Source organism: Pectinophora gossypiella, chromosome 14, assembly GCF_024362695.1.
Source record: "Pectinophora gossypiella chromosome 14, ilPecGoss1.1, whole genome shotgun sequence".
NCBI classification, from domain to species: domain Eukaryota; kingdom Metazoa; phylum Arthropoda; class Insecta; order Lepidoptera; family Gelechiidae; genus Pectinophora; species Pectinophora gossypiella.
This window is the reverse complement of record NC_065417.1, coordinates 10,055,001-10,074,178: the sequence shown is the minus strand read 5'-3', so window position 1 is coordinate 10,074,178 and position 19,178 is coordinate 10,055,001. Positions and strand designations below refer to the sequence as shown.

The 19,178-nt window shown below is 35.3% G+C and overlaps 2 protein-coding genes across 6 annotated transcripts in view; one reads left to right on the top strand and one right to left on the bottom strand.

Moving 5' to 3' along the window:
* Nucleotides 1-13,041, top strand: part of LOC126372851 (collagen alpha-3(IX) chain-like) — a 209,622-nt gene extending 196,581 nt beyond the window's left edge. For 3 of the 5 annotated variants that reach the window (XM_050018762.1, XM_050018767.1, XM_050018766.1), the window contains 10 exons: nt 4,016-4,262; nt 4,709-4,789; nt 5,907-6,022; nt 6,709-6,801; nt 7,589-7,732; nt 8,494-8,624; nt 9,218-9,397; nt 9,864-10,007; nt 10,486-10,569; nt 11,787-13,041. In XM_050018762.1, the coding sequence (XP_049874719.1) occupies nt 4,016-4,262; nt 4,709-4,789; nt 5,907-6,022; nt 6,709-6,801; nt 7,589-7,732; nt 8,494-8,624; nt 9,218-9,397; nt 9,864-10,007; nt 10,486-10,569; nt 11,787-11,892 (1,326 nt within the window). In that variant the 3' untranslated portion in view covers nt 11,893-13,041. Of the gene's footprint in view, nt 1-4,015; nt 4,263-4,708; nt 4,790-5,906; nt 6,023-6,708; nt 6,802-7,588; nt 7,733-8,241; nt 8,357-8,493; nt 8,625-9,217; nt 9,398-9,863; nt 10,008-10,485; nt 10,570-11,786 lie in introns of those variants that run through there. The other 2 variants (XM_050018763.1, XM_050018765.1) reach the window with 2 other exon arrangements.
* On the bottom strand, nt 261-2,645 carry LOC126372864 (cytochrome P450 6B2-like). The gene is made up of 2 exons (XM_050018781.1): nt 1,235-2,645; nt 261-955 (listed from the first exon to the last, which is right to left on the bottom strand). The coding sequence occupies exons 1-2, from the start codon at nt 2,586-2,588 to the stop codon at nt 771-773; spliced, it is 1,539 nt and encodes a 512-aa protein (XP_049874738.1). The 5' UTR covers nt 2,589-2,645; the 3' UTR covers nt 261-770.
* Nucleotides 13,042-19,178: the final 6,137 nt, after the last annotated feature.

Sequence of the window (19,178 nt, the reverse complement as noted above, 5' to 3'; positions counted from 1 at the left end):
CTTCACGTTGTCTATGTTTTATTATGTTTGTATTTTTTGCAAGATTATTCAAGACACGCATTAGTACTGAAGCACCAATTTTGGGTTCAGTAATAAAACGCTTTAGCAACGACATTACTGTCATGACTATTTATTTTCAATCGTTCCTTTATTTTTACCCGCCTTCGGTGAAGCAAAAAGAAAGATATAACAGACTACGAAGTTTGATTTTTTCCACAATATATATTTTTTTTATTATATCTGTAAAAAATAAGATAATAATACCGATAGTAAAAGAAGAGCTATCACGAAATTAAAAATAAATTGTACTTATCTAAATGTACTATCATAATGTTTGTCGTTACAACTAGAAATAATAACCTACGCAATTACGTATGATTGCCATTATCGTTATTGTAATGTTATGTTTATTTAAGGCAAAAAAGTTAACTACCTAATCTACTAATACATAACCTGATCTACTCATATTCAAAACAACAGACGATGTTACGGCGCCTTCGACGAATCAACACATCAATTAAAACTAATCTTCTTTAGCGTAGGTGTCGTTAAAAGTCACATAAAAATGCATCAAAGGCTGATAACATTTTTTATCAATTTTGAAATGCTTCTTTACGTAATTTCGGAGGTATATAACTCAGTTTTAGCTACAAGTAAGGGTCACATAGAATATTTGTGCAGCTCTACTGTTAAACACCTTGAACCATTAAAATTACGCACGGAGACACTTTAAAAAACAAGTTATAGGTAATTGTTTCAGTCTTTTAACTTTATGATGATACTTTATGATGACGTTTTTTCAACTTCAACGGTAGCCCTCCAACGAAGCTCTCTGATACTATCCCCGAAGGCTCGGGAGGAGGGTCCAGCACGCTGCAAGCTGCAGGCTCTAGTGAATACTTGTGTAGGAGAGCGGCAATACCAGCCATTGACTGCATCTGACCCAGCCTTTCACCTGTAATGACATTATTGTTATTATTATGTTCATTACATTAATCAAGCTACACCTATTCACGACGACGGGAGGTCACCCTGTATTAATTTAGGCACAAATATTTCTAGATTTGAAATATTTGCTGTCATTGAATTACCAACTAATTAAGTTATAACCATATTTCGGCTTAATGCGTATGATAAGTATATTTTGCTGCCCTGGTACGTATGATATGTATGATTATATTTTATGCTTTTATATTAACCGAATTCTAATGATTGACAACTTAATGTTACATACCAACACACGCTCTTGGTCCACTTCCAAAAGGTAAAAAGAAATCTTTGACATCTTTAATTCCATCACGGAATCTATCAGGATCAAATTTATTAGGATTCGGGAAAAACTTTTCGTCTCTGTTTATGGCTTGAATAGGTATATATACTTTCACTCCTTCATCTATAGTGAGATCGATTTCAGAGAAGGTATAATGAGGAGATGTACACATCCGCACTAAGTATCCTACTGATGGATACATTCTCATCCCTTCGAAGAAACACATTTCTAAATATTTCAAATCGTTAATGGCTTCATATGTCAGTTTATTTCCGTATTTTGCCAATACTCTATCAATCTCTTCTTGTGCTTTTTCCTGGCAGTCGGGGTTAAAAGCTAATTGATGTAAAGTATAACTAGATGCAGTTGAAGATGTCTCGAATCCAGCCCCAAAGAATACAAACACTTGAGCTATAATAAGTAGGTCACTTATTTCTAATTCAACAATTTTTGGTGATCCATCTGGTGATTTTTGTTCAATCGATTCACCTGATATTTTACCTTTCTGCTTGATCTCTAAGACAAGATCGATGAAATCGTTTTTGCCTGCTGGTTTGTAATTTCTTTCTTTCATTATTGACGTAACTAAGCTCACTACAGACTTTTCAAGCTCTGGGGATAGGAACGTTAATTTCTTGCAAAGTTCAGGGAACATCAATTTTAGAGCCCCGTTAATAGCATCTCTTGGTGTTCTTTGAAATATACGCTTACCAAGCCATCTGAATTGTGAATTTTCGTCACTCAAGGCATCCACATTGAGACCAAAACCGCAAGCTCCGATAAAGTCTGTTGTGTACCTTGCCATTAGCTCCCTGATGTCATAGAAGTCTTTGTTAACAATATCTTCTGCAAGCACTTGCAATTTTGCCGCACGCTCTGTAATAATAGGGAACATGGCTTTTAGTTTAGCGGTACTAAATGTAGGTGTAAATCTTTGCCTTATCAAACGCCACGTATCGCCGTCAGCAAAGAAGAGATTTTGCAACAATGGCTCAATATCTGTTTTGTGGGGTATGAACCCTCTTGCATAAAAGTTATTGAAATCTGTGATAAGTATTCTTTTTATAAGATCTGTGTCGCGTATAACCAATTCTGGTTTAGTGCCTCTATAAAAACCGACTACTCTTTCACCGGGATATTTTTTGTATGTTTCAGTAGCCATCATACACATGCTGGCGCGTTGAACGAATTGTTTGAAGTTGTTTCCGAAAAATGGTAGCGGCGGGTCATGTTTCACTCCCTTTTTTTTCCAATAACCAAAAGTCCGTGTCCCGTAGAAGTAACACACTATTATAAACAACACTACTAGTATAAACATTTTTGAAATAAATGTAATGGTCAACGAGACAACGCCGAAAACGTACGTTCGTACGAACGTACAAAAAACCACTAACGGACAACGACCTTCACATGTTTATATGTCTTGATTATTCGTAAAGCGGTAATTTTGGGAAAACCGACAATGGGTTCTGTATGCGAGTCATAAACGGGAAATAAGATGTCGCTTATAGTTAATTATCAAAACAAGGTAGACTTACAATTGTAATAGATTTTTCAATAGCTTGCTCGTAAAGTAGCTCTTGTTACACCAATTGTAGATGCATAAAGCACCCTAACAAAACACATGTGCTTTAATAACATTATCGCAATAGTGCTTTTTATTACAGTTTTTGTTTTAATCCAACCATGGAGTAAACTGTAATAATTAAAATATGATAAATTAGTATTTCATGTTATGAAATTATGTATTTTTGTATAACAGCCTCCGCGGACCAGTGGTTTGAGCGTTCGGCTCACGATCCAGAGGTCCCGGGTTCAAATCCCGGTGGGGACATATCACGAAGATCACTTTGTAATCCCTAGTTTGGTTAGAACGTTACAGGCTGATCACTTGATTGTCCGAAAGTAAGATGATCCGTGCTTCGGAAGGCACGTTAAGCCGTTGATCCCGGTTATTACTTACTGATGCAAGTTAGTAGTCGTTACATTTTTTGTTTGGCGGTTCAATAGTAACCCTGACACCAGAGTTGATGGGGTTGGTAATCCACATCACAACCCACACGATAGAAGAAGAATCAATTAATATAATTGAAGTTAGTTTCGTAGAATAAAGAGCAGTCACTTTTCACAAGTACCTATATCTAATATTTAAAATTGTGTTTTGGAAATTATATTGTGTTTTTCCTCACAAGTCTGTTGAAAAACGTCGTATGAAACGCGTGAGCATTAGTCATTGCACTCTGCTCCTCGACTGTAATGAGCAACATAACTCACCTGTATCATAATATACTGTTATCTCCTAGCAGCGATCTATTCGATTTTGGCATTTCTGTATAAAATCCTATAACAGTGTTGTTTTGGTGGCATATCGTTGAGGTAGAGTCCATAATGTTTATGTTCGGAGGATCCCTAAATGACAATCAAAATAGTACGTGCACGTATTGCGTAATGTTATGTTTATATAACTTTTTGTTATCTTAAATAATATTTGTACTATTTGTACTATCGTAGGTTATAAAGGATAAACTGATTTAAATAATATTAAGAGACTTCCCACACTAGCGTCTTTCGAGGGTCGTCGACGTGCCAGCGTCCGCGCAACGTCGACGCGACGTCTTCGCCGCGGCGACACGACGCCAGCGCTGGCCGGCTGCCGAACGCCGGGCGTGCGCGGCGCTGGCGTTTTTGTCTTTAAGAATCATTTCGTGTGAAAATTCGTGTACATAATTTCTAAATTACTTTCAGCTCAAGGGGGTAAAAGGGGAACGCGGTTTTGACGGCGTTCCTGGTTTGCCTGGAGCTCAAGGGCCACCTGGTCCCCCCGGGCCTGGATCCCGTTCAGAAAGTGTTCAGTTTGTCCCTGGCCCCCCGGGACCACCCGGACCTCCGGGGCCCCCAGGGGTTTCCATTGTGGGGCCCAAAGGAGAACCAGGCATGAGCTACTACGATGAACACCCTGTCCATGGAAACACCAAATTTTATGGTAGGCCAGGTAAGACTAGTATTATTTGGATCGCAATGGCGGCGCAAGTACGCGTCACAAGTAGCTCGCGCAAGACCCGTTCCACTTGTTCGTTTGCATTATTGGAACGCATACTTTCTCTTTCTCTCCCGATCATACTATAGCCAACAGGTTCGTGCCCAAATTGTAAGATGTCTTTAAATCGCAGATATTCATTGCCCATCTTATCTCGGTCCTCATAATATGTACATTTAAATTGGAAATTATAATTTTCTAAAAAATCTACAAGTTTTCAAAAAAATATTTGTCTACCCCAGTTCTGCTTTACCCTTAGTAAACATCACTTCACCTCTTGCAGTGTATCTATATACTTACAACCTATCTAATACCTTGCTAACCTGAAGGTTCCCCCAAAACTTGCCTATTGTGGTAGTGAAAACTTATCGTAACCGTTTATGCACGCTACCGGACGTCAGGTACTGGCGGAAGGAGCCCCTTTGAAGAACTCAAAGCTTTGAAAGAGTTGAAGGATCTCAAAGAAGGGAGAGGGAAGGACGGTAAGTTGTGTAGTTTTCGATGAAAGTTGCTCCGTAAAATTTTATAAAGGTACTATAAGTCATTTTTCATACTGATAATCTGCAAAAGCTATATTAATATGATACAAGTAGCATTTTTATTTTGTGTTTAATAATGTATAGTGACTTGCACATTAACAAAATCTCTGCTTAAGTATGTACATTAAAAGTACCTATCTATAATAAAATTAATTTAAAGCGAGTTACGTACTTCTCACTGTTTCAGAACTGCTATTGGTAACAAAATAATTGTAGGTATTGACTGAAAAAGCATAAATTATATTTAGCGCTTTGGTTTATAAAGTTTGCTTGTCTCGAGCCATTTCTTAAATATTTTTTGAAAGATCTTGAGTAAGTTATTTTAAAATGCTTACCACTACATTTACGGCCAACCAGACCACGGCACCCTACTTTGCGCCTGCCTCGATACGCACTTGACCTTTGTAGCAGATTATAATCAATTAAATAATCATTATCTTAGGCTAAGAAATCTATGTGATATTGGTATTAAGGAATTGGTAAAATCGCAGTATTTTTACAAGATAAGTATTTCTTGTTTTCAAAAATGGTCTATTTTTAAAATTTTATCGTCTATGTTCTTCCATTTCATATACAAACAGATAACTATGAAAACTACTTCATTAATATCAAATGAAAAGTTTTAGTTTTGAAACTACACTGCTAGGCGGCGGTTTCCTAATGTGAGATAGTTAACTCTTGAATAGTATCATAGACGGAAATGGAATCAATTTTCGTCAAAAACCCCTTTTTTAATTAAGTACCAAAAAGAAAAAAAATATGAAATGTCAATCAAAATACATGCCGAAGAAAAAGGAAGGAAAGTATAATATTAAAAATAAATATTAGCTCTAGTACTAATAGTTTCTGTATTAAGCTGGAGACAGACAGATGGACAAACGAATATGGCGAAATTATAAAGGTTTCTTATTGAAAATGGAATCCTAAAAATGCTACAGAATCGCCAACAACATTCATAAAAATACGTGTTTACGTATACTTTCTATATAGATATGATGATTGTGATATATACTAACTAACGTAACTTGTTTAAAATTCAAAATTTAAACTTTTTGTTTAGTGCCACCGCCACCACCACCAGTAAATGTTGCATCTGGGACTCCAGCTGATGACTCCAATGCTGGGAAAACGCTTCCTGGAGCTGCAATCTTCCAAACAACTGAGGAAATGCTGAAAGTAACGCCCTAAATTTTTTAATTTTCTTTGTATTCCCAAGTTAAACAATGTCGGGAGCGATCAGTCATTGAATGGATGCCTTTACTATTTCACTTTAGTGGGTTCGTAAAGTCGTCGTTCCCAGCAGTTTTTTAATATTAAGTATTTGTGTATTTTTGAATACTTGGGGGGGGGGCGTGTCCCCTCAGCGTGAAAAAAAAAAGAAAAAAAAACATTTACATAACATATGTTATGTTATGTAAATGTTTTTTTTTTCTTTTCACGCTGAGGGGGGACACGCCCCCCCCCCCTCGCCCCATCTTCAATCGTATGTACGTCAGACGTCACACACACAGTTGCGTGTGTCCGATAACGACAATGTGTAGTGTCTTTGTAAACGAGGTGTTTTGTATGAAGTGTCCGGGGTGTGTCCATGTTCATGTTATCAATGAAAGATCAATGACCCGTGGAATGTGTGACTGTGTTGATAAGCCTCGTCAAAAACTTGCGAGCGGCTTGAGCACATTGAATTGTTCCTTTCGTACTTATACATTCATAATTACGTTAATAAATCAAAAAGTAAAATCAAATTGATGTTTGATCATCACTGGCTTTGATTCTAGATTAGCATTTTGTTCATAATTTATCTTTGACCCAGTCAAATACCCTATTATGGTAGTAAGGGTATTAAATTATGTTTGTTAAAGCAAGCTTCGGGGAGTTCTGTGGGGTCGCTGGCTTACGTGGTGGAGGAGCAAGCACTGTTGGTCAAAGTCAATTCTGGCTGGCAATATGTTTCGGTAAGTAAATAATATAACAATACCGTAAAAGGACATCCAGATCCTGGGCTAAATCAACAGTTGGAGTCCATTAGCATTCGTCACAGTTTTAAAATACTCATCACTAATTTAAGAGACATGCTCTTGTCGGTATAGCATTCTCCATTCTTGTCTGTCAAAGGCCATTTTTAAAATAAACAAAAAAATAACTAAAAAACATAAAAAGTTTAAAAATTATAAAACTACCACTCACCACCAACCACCCACCGACTACTAACTCTTTTCTATATTAAAATACTTACCAAAGAATAAAAAAAGATCTCGAGTTCTAAGAAGGTCACATCAAAGCGATTTATCTAAAAAGCAATATTACATTTTGAAAATTTGCATTTTTTCAAAAATAACTGCGCAATGTCAACAAAATTGCGATCACAAGTTTTTTCTTAAATTTTAATCAGCACAACGTTTACTAAAAACAAATTAAAGAAGAGACTTTATTGAAACAGTACGAAAGTACTCTTGGAATATTGGTACCTAAGTACTTTTAGCTTTAGATCAATAAATGCCCTACTTCAAGCTTTTACACTTTTAATTGAAACGCAACAAATATGAAATAGCAATACTTATTTATATTTAGACGAATTGATTCAATGTGGCCTTTTTAACTCTTCTGATGATGATGGTGGAAATGCAACTCTTATCGCATTATCACAGTTTTAATGATTGTCTTTTGTAGAATTAATTATTTAAAGAATTCGTAATTTAGAATTTTGAAACTCGATAGGTAATTTTACGTTTTCCCCACCAGCTCGGTTCTCTAGTAACGCAGTCTGCGCCCGCACCACTGACCCCTGCACCCCTTCCACCTCCAATGCCCGCTGCCAGCCTGGTACATGTACCACCCATTTCCAACTACGTCGAGAGTCCACCTGCTCCAGTCGATGGACCTAACGTGAGTACCTACTATTATCTCATTTTACTGTTAATGCAATACAATATACAAAACAAATATTCTTTATTGCACACAACACAAGAAACAATTTAAACATGCACAAGAGAAACTACAGTACAACTGATGGTTTTATTTCTCTACAGATTTTTGGTAATCTGTTTAAATATTAGATATTAGAATCTTTGGATTCAGGTAGCTGTATCGTCGACGCGTGTGACGATTATAGAGTTCATTTTCGATCAAACCGTACGCTTTATTGACTTAGGGCCATCTTGGGATTTTAGTCTTAAAGAATTCGCCTCTTAATTGAAGCTGTTAAATTAAGGCGAATTTTATGAGACTCATAACTATCGCTAGTTACGTCGCGCCGCCGTTGTTTATTTTGCGATTTACATCTAGGTATTATTTATTTAATAATTTATTGCACAATAAAAAAACACAATTTAAAATAAATTTCATTAGTTTTGTTTTTATGCGATATATATATATTTTGTTTATTTTTTTTTTAGGTATATGATATCGTATTAAAACAACGGAAGATAGCTTATCATTTCACGCAAACTCCGCATTGCAATAGATAGCACACGGGCCTTAGCTAGATTGCAAACGCTTATAACAATTGAGAGTGACAGTGATCAAAATGTAATCATAGTCCATTGACATGTTTTTTTGCAACTTGGCTTAACCTGCAAATTTGATTTTTTTCTTGGAAATGATAAATTGGCTTCAAAGTAAATATGTAATGTGTGCATATTTTTTAGCTTCGCCTAGCAGCGCTGAATGACCCTCTGCCAGGCAACATGCATGGGGTGCGTCGAGCGGACTATGCTTGCTACAGACAAGCCAGGAGAGCAGGCTACAGAGGCACCTTCAGAGCCCTATTGACCAGCAGGTATTGAAACATTTACACCTTCAAAGCCAAGGGCCTTAACCAAGTTAACACCTGTATAATATAATATAGGTGTGTGTAATATTATTGAAATCCTATAAGCTTTAATTATAATCGTAATATGATAAGTAAGTAAGTTATCGAGACATCTAAATAACCTGAATAATATCAACACTTATGAAAGTGTTGCCATTTAGAAAAAAAAAGTATTATTCAAGGCTATAACAACATTTTGTAACACAACGTGAAACAAGAATAAAAAATATTTTATTCAAATACATTGTGTTCTGTAACTAATTAATAAAATTGATAAGAAATACAGTATTTAACACACACGCGAACACTAATACGAACCTAAAACCACAGATTCCTAAATATTCTTGATTATATTAAAAAAAAATATAATTATATTATGTCGATAAAACAAAACACAACCCAGCTATCAGACTAGTTCAACAAGACACTATCGATAGAGCTAAGAATATTTAGAGAGATACACATACCTACGTTGTTTGTGTGACAGCGTCGATTATGTCGCCTCTTTATGTATGCGAATTAAATAAAAAAGGTACTAAAAATTAAACCCTTTCTTCCAGGATACAGAATTTGGATTCCACAGTGCGCTATTCAGACAGACATCTTCCAGTGGTGAATTCTGAAGGTGATGTGCTGTTTAAGTCCTTCTCTGACATCTTTGATGGGAATGGTGGTGTCATGGCTGGCACGCCCAGAATATACAGCTTCAGTGGGAAGAATATCATGACAGACCCGCATTGGTGAGGATTATAAAACTTTATATTATATATATTTTTAAGTTCCGATGACATTTTGTATAGGATCAATAGTTCACGACCCAGATTACGTCATTATAATAATTAGTTATTAAAAAACTGTCTGCACTATAATTCCAACATAAAAGTATGCGGTTATAAAGCTTCATCAGACATTATTATTATTATACCTATTACTGACTTCATTAATGTCAAGTCTTTTTCTTGCTCAGCATTTGTACGCATATATTATTATTCATAGTATTCATTATATAGGTATGTAGAAGTTAGTCTTCGCAAAGACGATCTTTTGGTTCTTCCATTTCACTTTGCTCCAACACTGCCGCCTCTCACAAGTGCAAATGGTTAACACTTTCATGAATAGAACGTCTACAGGTGATGTCTCGATTCCAAGTGTCACACTATTAAGAATGAAAAGTCAATGACCCTTTATCCCTGAAATTTTATACAGGCCCCAGAAACTGATATGGCATGGATCTCACGCGGGGGGAGAGCGCGCCCTGGACACCTTCTGCGAAGAGTGGCAGAGCAGCGAACCAACTAGCCGCGGCATGGCCAGCTCGTTGTATTCACACAAGCTTCTGTCGCAGGAGAGGTACATGTCTTTATTATCTCATGTAGTTTGAGTGTGACGTCAATAACCAGCCTCCAGATTTATAATTCACCCAACAGAGGCCCCTAAAGAGACTACGGAGTTACTTAAGTACATAGCGCGGTACTTTTCGGAAAATCAGGTGATTCATCCTGCAATATCCTAACCAAGCAAACAATAGTCTCACAGGAGATTTCGACAATGTCCACATCGGAACATTCAAAGTCGAATCCGAACCCAGGCTTCTTGTCAGTGAGGCCATTTAACTTTTTATTCTGTTTTGAGATATCTCTTCGATGTTATGAAGTCGAATAGAGCCATGTTAGGGGCCAGCGGTTTTGTATTTAGAATGAAGTTACTTTATTGAGAAGCTTTTGCATTTGTTAAAAACCGGACTCAATCGAATAGGGAAAACCGTTACAATAAAAATATATTTTGTATCATTATTATTAGTTTATTGTTTTTATTTTTTATTTTCCAGATACTCCTGCAATAATCACTTCGCAGTATTATGTATAGAAGCAACTTCAACTGTGAATGCGCGAAGAAAAAGAGATACTATACGGTAAGTTTTGTCCTTCTTCTTCTATGGTGTGGGTTGTGAGGTGGATTACTAGACCCCATCAACCCTGGTGTCAGGGTTATTATTGAGCCACCGTAGGCCCCTGACATGACTCATGTTTCATGTGTCAGTTTTGTCCAAATAACGTTAAAGTAATCATCTATCTATCCTAAACGGATACTTTTGAACACTAGATGCTGTTTTGAACACAAAGACGTTGGGTACATCTAACTCGACAAAAACGTACAAAACACAAACTTGTTTGATATTGGTGTTGTTAAATTAGTATTAAATAACTTGTAATCACACACACATACACGTCATACACACACACACACACACAATTCGTAAACATTGATTTAAAATATAAATGTTCATAATCAGAATCATCCATTCAACGTAATTATCATGGATAAACTTGTTGAAGGTCAATTTAACATTTTTGAATCTACGTCACGGGTAATGTAATTTCTTATCGTCAGCCATAACACCTTGCAGAATAACGTAGACTTAAAGAATACAAGATAATTACGTTGAATAAATGATTCTGGTTCTGTTAATTCTGGCAGACACGATCTTCAATCGGTCTTTCTCAGAAATTAGGTAACTGTTTCTTGCACTTACTGTAAATGCCCTATCCGACTGGGACAACATGGTTGCAGCAACACCAGCGGAAAATGATTCGGGATTCGGTTGCCAGTAACAAAGTTGCGCAGCCAAGTGTGATACTTTTTTACAACTGCATACATTTTGTTGATGGCGCGACTGTGGTTGCCCCGCTACGATGTTTTAGTGAGATAGGGCCGTAAGAGAAGGATTATATTCATCATCATCAGCCCATTGACGTCCCCACTGCTGGGGCATGGGCCTTGCCTATGGATGGATAGGGAGATCGGGCCTTAAACCATCACGCGGGCCCAGTGCGGATTGATGGTTATTAACGACTGCTAATGCAGGCGGGACCAACGGTTTAACGTGTCTTCCGAAGCACGGAGGAGCTCGACATGAAAATCTTTGTTTTTTTGTGGTCACCCATCTTATGACCGGCCTTTGCGAAAGTTGCTTTAATTCAACAATCGCAGACCGAGCGAGTTAACCGCTGCGCCACCGAGCTCCTCCAAGGATTATATTAGTGCTATCAAACTAAAATAAAACAAAGATGTTCCCGATGCGGCATTACATTTTATATGACTTTTAATTCGAACACAATTCCTTTTCAGATACAATTCCACTGGCTTATTAGACGACGAGGATTACCTTTATAACGCTGAAGAATACCAACAGCTGCTAAACGAGATATTTGCTCAACCGTTTAGAGAAACCTAGAATTCGATTTAGATACATTTCAATTGCAATCTGTGGAAACAGTAGAGACCGTCGAGTTCATTTAGTCGAGGGTGGTTTGAGATTTTGGCGGCGCTAAGCTTGGTGTTCATCAGAGATTCCTATTAAATTAAGCTGTTTAAGCTGCCAATGAGAGTCACTAAGGCCACGTCTGTATTAGTGTTGCAAAGGTATCGATAGTTTCACTAGAAGCTAGTAACAATATCGATATAGTGATAGTATTAATAAATAGCAAAACTTAAATTGAGGATAAGCTCTTGTTGATGCAATGTAGCTTAGTCTTATTCACTTCTTCATAATATTATTACGATACGGGTTAGTTAATATACTGTTTTTGACTTATGAGTAAACAAACGCGATTATTTTTTTAAATATACTTCTTGAGTAACAAAGTATATACTTTTTGAGTAACATTTTAGCCTGAGAGACCCCATAATATTTTGTATTAAAACTATTCCATCCTAAAAAAACTTATTTTCGGATCAAAGATTCAAATATTTACCACGTGTGTAGTATGAACCAGCGATCCCTAAAGTGACCAATACTACGAAATTATTATCTGTTGGACATAATACTGAAATATAAAGCATTTTTTATAACAAAAAAATATATCAATTTCAGTAAAAAATAATGTTTTAAAATGTCCTTATTTAAAATTGTCTCTTTTGATTTGTAATCATTTGATATACCCATGGGATTTTTTTTTATTTATTTATTATTTATTTATTATCATTATATCCTTAATCTAAATACATGGTTTGAATGATGCCGTTAAACCACAGAGGTTTGTCTCGGCACCCATTCGTCGCATTAAAACAGAAAAATAAAAAATAAAATAAAAATAATAATATAAAAATACAGAAAACATTGAAAGAAATGAACTCAAAAACACACACAGTGCACTGTCGTACCGAGTAGGCATAAATGCCAATCAATGCGGCGTACCTCGTATACGAGATTCCCTCTAAAACCAGTTTGTCGCTTCCTCGATGCTTCATATACATCATGTTCTATTAATTGATTGCCTATTGTAACGTCGCATCACGCCCACTTTATCTAGCGGGGTAGGCAGTAGTGACTATGTTATTTGTCTTATATACACATACATACGTACCTAAATATATATTATTATAAAAGAAGCACATAAATAGTTATACTACCCTACATATATTATTAGATTCCACTTAAACGTAGTATAAACAGCCTATATACGTCCCAATGCTAGGCACAGGCCTCCCCTCAATCATCTGGAGGAGCATACTCCACCACGCTGCTCCACTGAGGTTCCATATAGTAGTACAATATATCTGGTGGGTGTTCCGTTATTTAAAAAGTTTGGGAGCCATTGGTATAGGTCAAACTCTATCGAATTCGATATTGTTACTAGTTTTAAAGATCACAATTATTATCCTATATCGATATCTATCGTCACTCAATAGATTAACTATTTAAATGCAACAAGAGTTTGTATAGATATAGTCAATGCACCAATAGGTAATGCTATTAGTACTAAAACATTACTATGACTATTCGATTTGTAAATATTGTACCTCGGAAAGTGTATTTCTAGCCAAATTTTGATCGTAATTAAAATATCATACTCACGAAGCATCTACGTCCAAAGACATGAGATCCTAAATTCGTACAAATTTTAACGATGTGCCAGTAAAGTATTTTGGTGGCAATATAATAAATCCTTAATTATTTACTGACTTTTAATATAATATTTACATATTAAGGAAAATGTTTAACTAAGTAAGTAGGTACTTTTAACAACAGCTTTAGATAAATATTTTAAAGTCCATTCATTATTAAATGCCAAATAGATTGTAGTTTCAAATATAATACTTATAGATTACAATTGTTTAGAATATATCTTTAGATCGATCATATTATTCGTTGTGCATTTATACATTACTGTACCGAAATATGGATTTAAAATTGATTTCAACGAATGTGACAGTTTTAGTTTCAAAAAGATTATATTTTTATCGAAATACTTATTGCGTTTGGTTGTAGAGGTTTGCGCAAATGGTGAAGAATATTATAATTACTAAGACGAATGGGACATAATTATAATACTCTCTCTTTCTCTCTCGCTCATATAATAATAGGTATTTTCACTATCTGTGACATACAGCCTCAAGTACTTGTTATTTTAGCTTAGATATTTATTTAAAGATCCTTTTCTTCAGTTCTCGGTTTCCTTGTGAATATTCTTTCGAATGCAATAAAAAAATATAATATATTTTGTACTTCTACTTAGGTATGTACCTGCAACTTATCAAATACAAAACTGAGAGAGTATTTCTGTTCCACGTTTGTATTGTTATTAATTCAATGGATCATGATTTTATTATTTTAAAATACTTATTTTTACAGAAATTAGTTAGTCTACATTAGCTGTTATGTAAAACTCTTAGGATTGAATGCAACTTTCTATCATACAACTTAATTCATTTTGTAAAAGTTCGTAAATTGGATGTGATAGTCCTAATATTTATGTGTGCCATTATTTCGTATTTTATTTTTTACTTATAATTGTATATTAATGTGTAAAGTCTGAACTTTTATTATAAGAATTAATTTGTATTTTTATTCCTAAGTTGGAATCATGGGGATACGAAAATTGTAGAACGTATTACCACTAATTATAATTTTAGTCTAGTCCATATTTTTACTGTCCAAATTGCTTTAAATAAGTTATGTTAAAGTTGTGGCCGAAATAAAAATCTTCACTAGGTGTATTTTAAATTATAACAAAAGTATTAAGTGTAAAATGTAATTATATAACTGTTTCGAAACTTTTATGAACGCAAAATATACATGTTCATAAGTAATCGGCTTATCAGTATGTACGCCATTTTGTTTACAATTGACATGAAATCGTCGCAAAAGCATTTAATGCGCTTAATGGCGCGCTATATTACATGTTCGCGCACGCCGTAATTTAAATCATCATCACCATCATCTTCATTGGCCTTGATCCCATTTAATTGGGGTCGTCCTTCCCTGTCCTCTTTTCCATACTAAACACGCCATAATTTATATACTGGCTCTTAGTGAACTCGTAACGAAAATGATTCTGAGTTGATATAAAGTGGAATTTTCCGTCGCAAAAGTGTGGAACCGAAAACAATTTTAAAAAACCCTAAAATGTTGATGAATTTTCTGACAGGAAATTCCACTTGATATCGACTCAGAAACATGATCTGAATCATCCCCTTCAGTATTCGGTACGATGTCACTAAAACCCTGCATATTAGTTATTTACTGTTAACGCTATATAATATTACTATTTTCTTTTGCCTAAGACACAGATAGAGGTAAGATTAATTTACCTAAATTAGGCATCACAAATACTCTTAGGCAAATATTTTTTATATATTTTCTAGTGAAATAAAATTATCTTATTATGGGCGATTTACCAATAAAAACCTGGTTCTCATGCAAAAACAACATAATTTATTCAAGAAGCCAAAATACAAAGTCAAATATCAAAATACAAAGACAATAAAGGAGTAAAGAACGGTATCAAAAGAGGTAAATCTGTATAAAATCTATATTAAAGTCCGTGCTATCCTGCACACTTATTTTATCTTAGTTAGTACTTATGATATTATTATACACTGCAACGTTTCTCGCTATTACCCGAATGCTATACACAATATGCAAGACGACGCGTAGCATTTATTAGGTACACTTCATGAGAAAACATTATTTTTTTCTGATTCTATCGTATGGATTGTGAGGACTTCATCAACCATGCTAAAAGTATTCTCTTTTTTGAGCATTAACTATCAAACAAGAATTCTTTTAATTGATTTATATTTAACATGATAATACCAACAAGCATTTAAAAATATATTTAAGATAGCTTCACATCACATGACTATGAATACAATTCGTGTACTATATTGTAATTCAATGGACTGTATTTATACAATTAGATTTTAATAAGGCGATTAAATGTTTTCACTATCTTTATAGTTTTATTTTCGGCCAAACTGTTACAAATATTCACAATAAGTAATAAAGGTAGCATACACTACAGTTAATACAATTGTTCTGCTTAAAAATTAAGTTATTTTTGACCGGTAGAATAAATAACTAATCTAAACACTTATAAGGAACCAAACCAACGATATCAAGAATAAAAAATGTATCTGTATTTCACAATAACAATCTTCTTCCAACGAAGAATACATAAAGGAACATCAAAAAGAGCGATTCAAACGATGAAACAAATTAATTTTCACAGACTCCCTTGAAGTTGAATAATGAAACTCAATAAAGTCTACTCAACAAAACTCAATAACTAAATACTAGCTGTTCAACCGATCAATCACGTTCATATTGACAGGGAAAGGTTACTTAATTAATTTTGAGTTTCTAGGAATAAATGTCAAAAGTGTCTCACATAATGAGAGTCTGCCATCGTCAATACAAACGGAACAGGACAATTTGAAAACGTACTGGGGTCTAAAATTACGGACGAACTCTATAACTTCGTAAGACTGTATGTCTTCTTAAAATCCAAATCCCATTGTTTAACTATTGTCTCGCAAATTCCTTACGAGGTTACGAGGTCAATTTATCCCACAAAATGCGAAACAACTAGGAAGGCAATGAATGTTACAGTAACAAATTAGTAAACCCTGGAACACCAAAATATTAACAATGATTGTACAAAAACATCAACAGAAACAACAGCTGTGAAAACCTCAAGAGCAGATATAAGCTTTACTTCGGAACAGAGAAACTCCGGTAGCAACCATATAGCAAGAGGTTCAGGAAAACGTCATGAGCATTCGATACTGCAGTTCAAATCTGCGCTAACTTAACCGAAAATCCGTCGAACTCGCAGGCTCAGACTGTGATTTGTAGTTTCTGTGATACATTCGCTTGCGGCTGGCAGATTAATTGATTCTACACAGGTAAGCGGAGTAAAGCCTCAAATTTCGCCAAACGATTAACAGGTTAATTTTGAAAGTTGGGCTTTATATAAGTAGAAATCTAAGTGGTCGTTTATTAACAGGCTTGTAAGGACAAAGGGAACTCTATATTAACAAAAATATAAACACACATATAGGTATATTTACTAGCAATTACTATACAGCACCCACAGCCTAAATAATATTATTACTTATATCATACAGCGTAGAAGCCTACTGCTGCTGCGTAGCAATTTCACCCACGTTGCTCCCAAATTATCTATATTTATAGCCTTATTGATGTAAATATTTCCCCGTAAACAAACTTCGTCAATCGAACAAGAAGTTTTCCAATTAAAGTATGAAACAAGAAAGATACTAAAAGAAGAAACCAATTTCATTTTATCCCCCACTCAAATGCCGTTAAAGTTGCAACCGCCACTTGAAAATACGACAACAAATTGAACAAATAAACACTTTAATGACATTGTGAACTTAATGACTTTGTAAATTTTAATGACTTTAACGAACTAAATAACTCTTCTACCTGTAAAAGAGATGCTTTAAAATAATGACGACTGCAGTATCACGTTCAAAAGGGAAACACATTTCGGTTCCTAGTAAGTTATTAAAACACACACTAATTATCACCCCTAAACCAATACTACACTGTATAGATAGGATAGGCCTTAATCGTGAACTGTAGCATAAAACGGCGGTCACAATAAATCTTACATGTCACAGTGATACAGTGCATGAAATAAGACCAGCATAGCCCCCAACTTCCAAAAAGAGTTCTTAACACTTTCAGGGGCAGAACGTCTACAGACGTTCCGATTCCAAGATGTCATACTACCTATTATGAACCATCAATGACCCATGATCTCTGTCCGTGAAAGGGTTAAAATGAGACTCACTCTTAAGGTGATGTTATGATTACGTCAAATCTGCAAAATGAACCTATCTTCCAAATGTTGTTATATTTCTCAACATCTAACAGCCTAAGTAACAATTTGTATCTACGTATATTAGGCACTGCATAGGTTATACTTAGGTAACTAGTTAACCGTTCACACAATTTTAAACATCCCAACGTGTAAATAGGTATTAACAACTTATTTTCGTCGAATGAAAAATAGCTCGACAACATTTCAAAAGTCGACTTGCACCAATTTTGTCGCCAAATCCTCTTAGTAAACTTTGAATGGCGGTGGGCAGAACTAAACCGCTTTTGAAACTTGTCCCTCTCGCTCAGAAAATCGCATCAAATCTGTTATAAAGTTCGTTTCGACCCCCATCGATAGAGCTGCCTAACTAGCTGACCACTTTCAACTTCTCAGGAATTACTTCGTCAAACAATCACAAGTCGGAGATTGGCGTCATGTACTTCTGTGACATCTTCTTTATTACTTAGTAGAAATGCGCTGAATACTCGTTTGGTATTCGGTCGGTATATTCGGTACCAAAACCGAATATTGGGTTAACTTAACCAGCGATTTTGGAAAACAATTTTAACAGCAGGATTATATCTAAGGCTCTTGGTGAACTGGTCGCTAGTTGCATACTCCTAACTTGAAGTCAAACACTTGTTAACGCGGCACTGTACTGCCCCTTTGTCTTCATGTACTGAAACACTGCTCCAGAGTTTATCAGCACGGCGCAGTTATTGTAAACACTACTGGATCTACGTAGTCTGTAAGATAAACGCAATTACTACTGTTTCAAATTTACTGTGTTTGTTTGCTTTCATTACGCATAATCTTGATCTGAGACTTTTGAATCTTTTCTTCTACTTCTTTTCGACATTGTAATATAACAACTTAGTCATAAGTAACTTCAGGTATTTTGAAGCTATTAAAATACCTGTATACTAGATGTCATGTTATAAAAATAAATAAAATAAAATAAAAAGGGTTTTATTTCTGTAAATCTATAACAAACAAGTTACAGGGGCTTCCCTAAAAGTAGTCAGATGACACTTGTGATGGGAATGCCTCGCTCTTCCAACGCAACCAGTACAATTTGATTTACACTATATTGTCTTAATGTAAAACTTAGGTAAATTAAACATATACATGTGTGTGTATGTGTCTCTCTCTCTCTCTCTCTCTCTCTCTCTCTCTCTCTCTCTCTCTCTGTGTGTGCATATGTGTGTGTGTGTTTGCGTGTGTGTGTGTGTGTGTGTGTCTGTGTGCGTGTGTCTATCACTACCCGTTGTTAACAGACTTATATTTACGTCAACCCTGTACGCCCTACGGTTTTTACTTCCTTGGGTTCGGTACAATGTTTGATCGTAGAATTGATCACTTCGTGAAATAAATAGGTAGATATCTT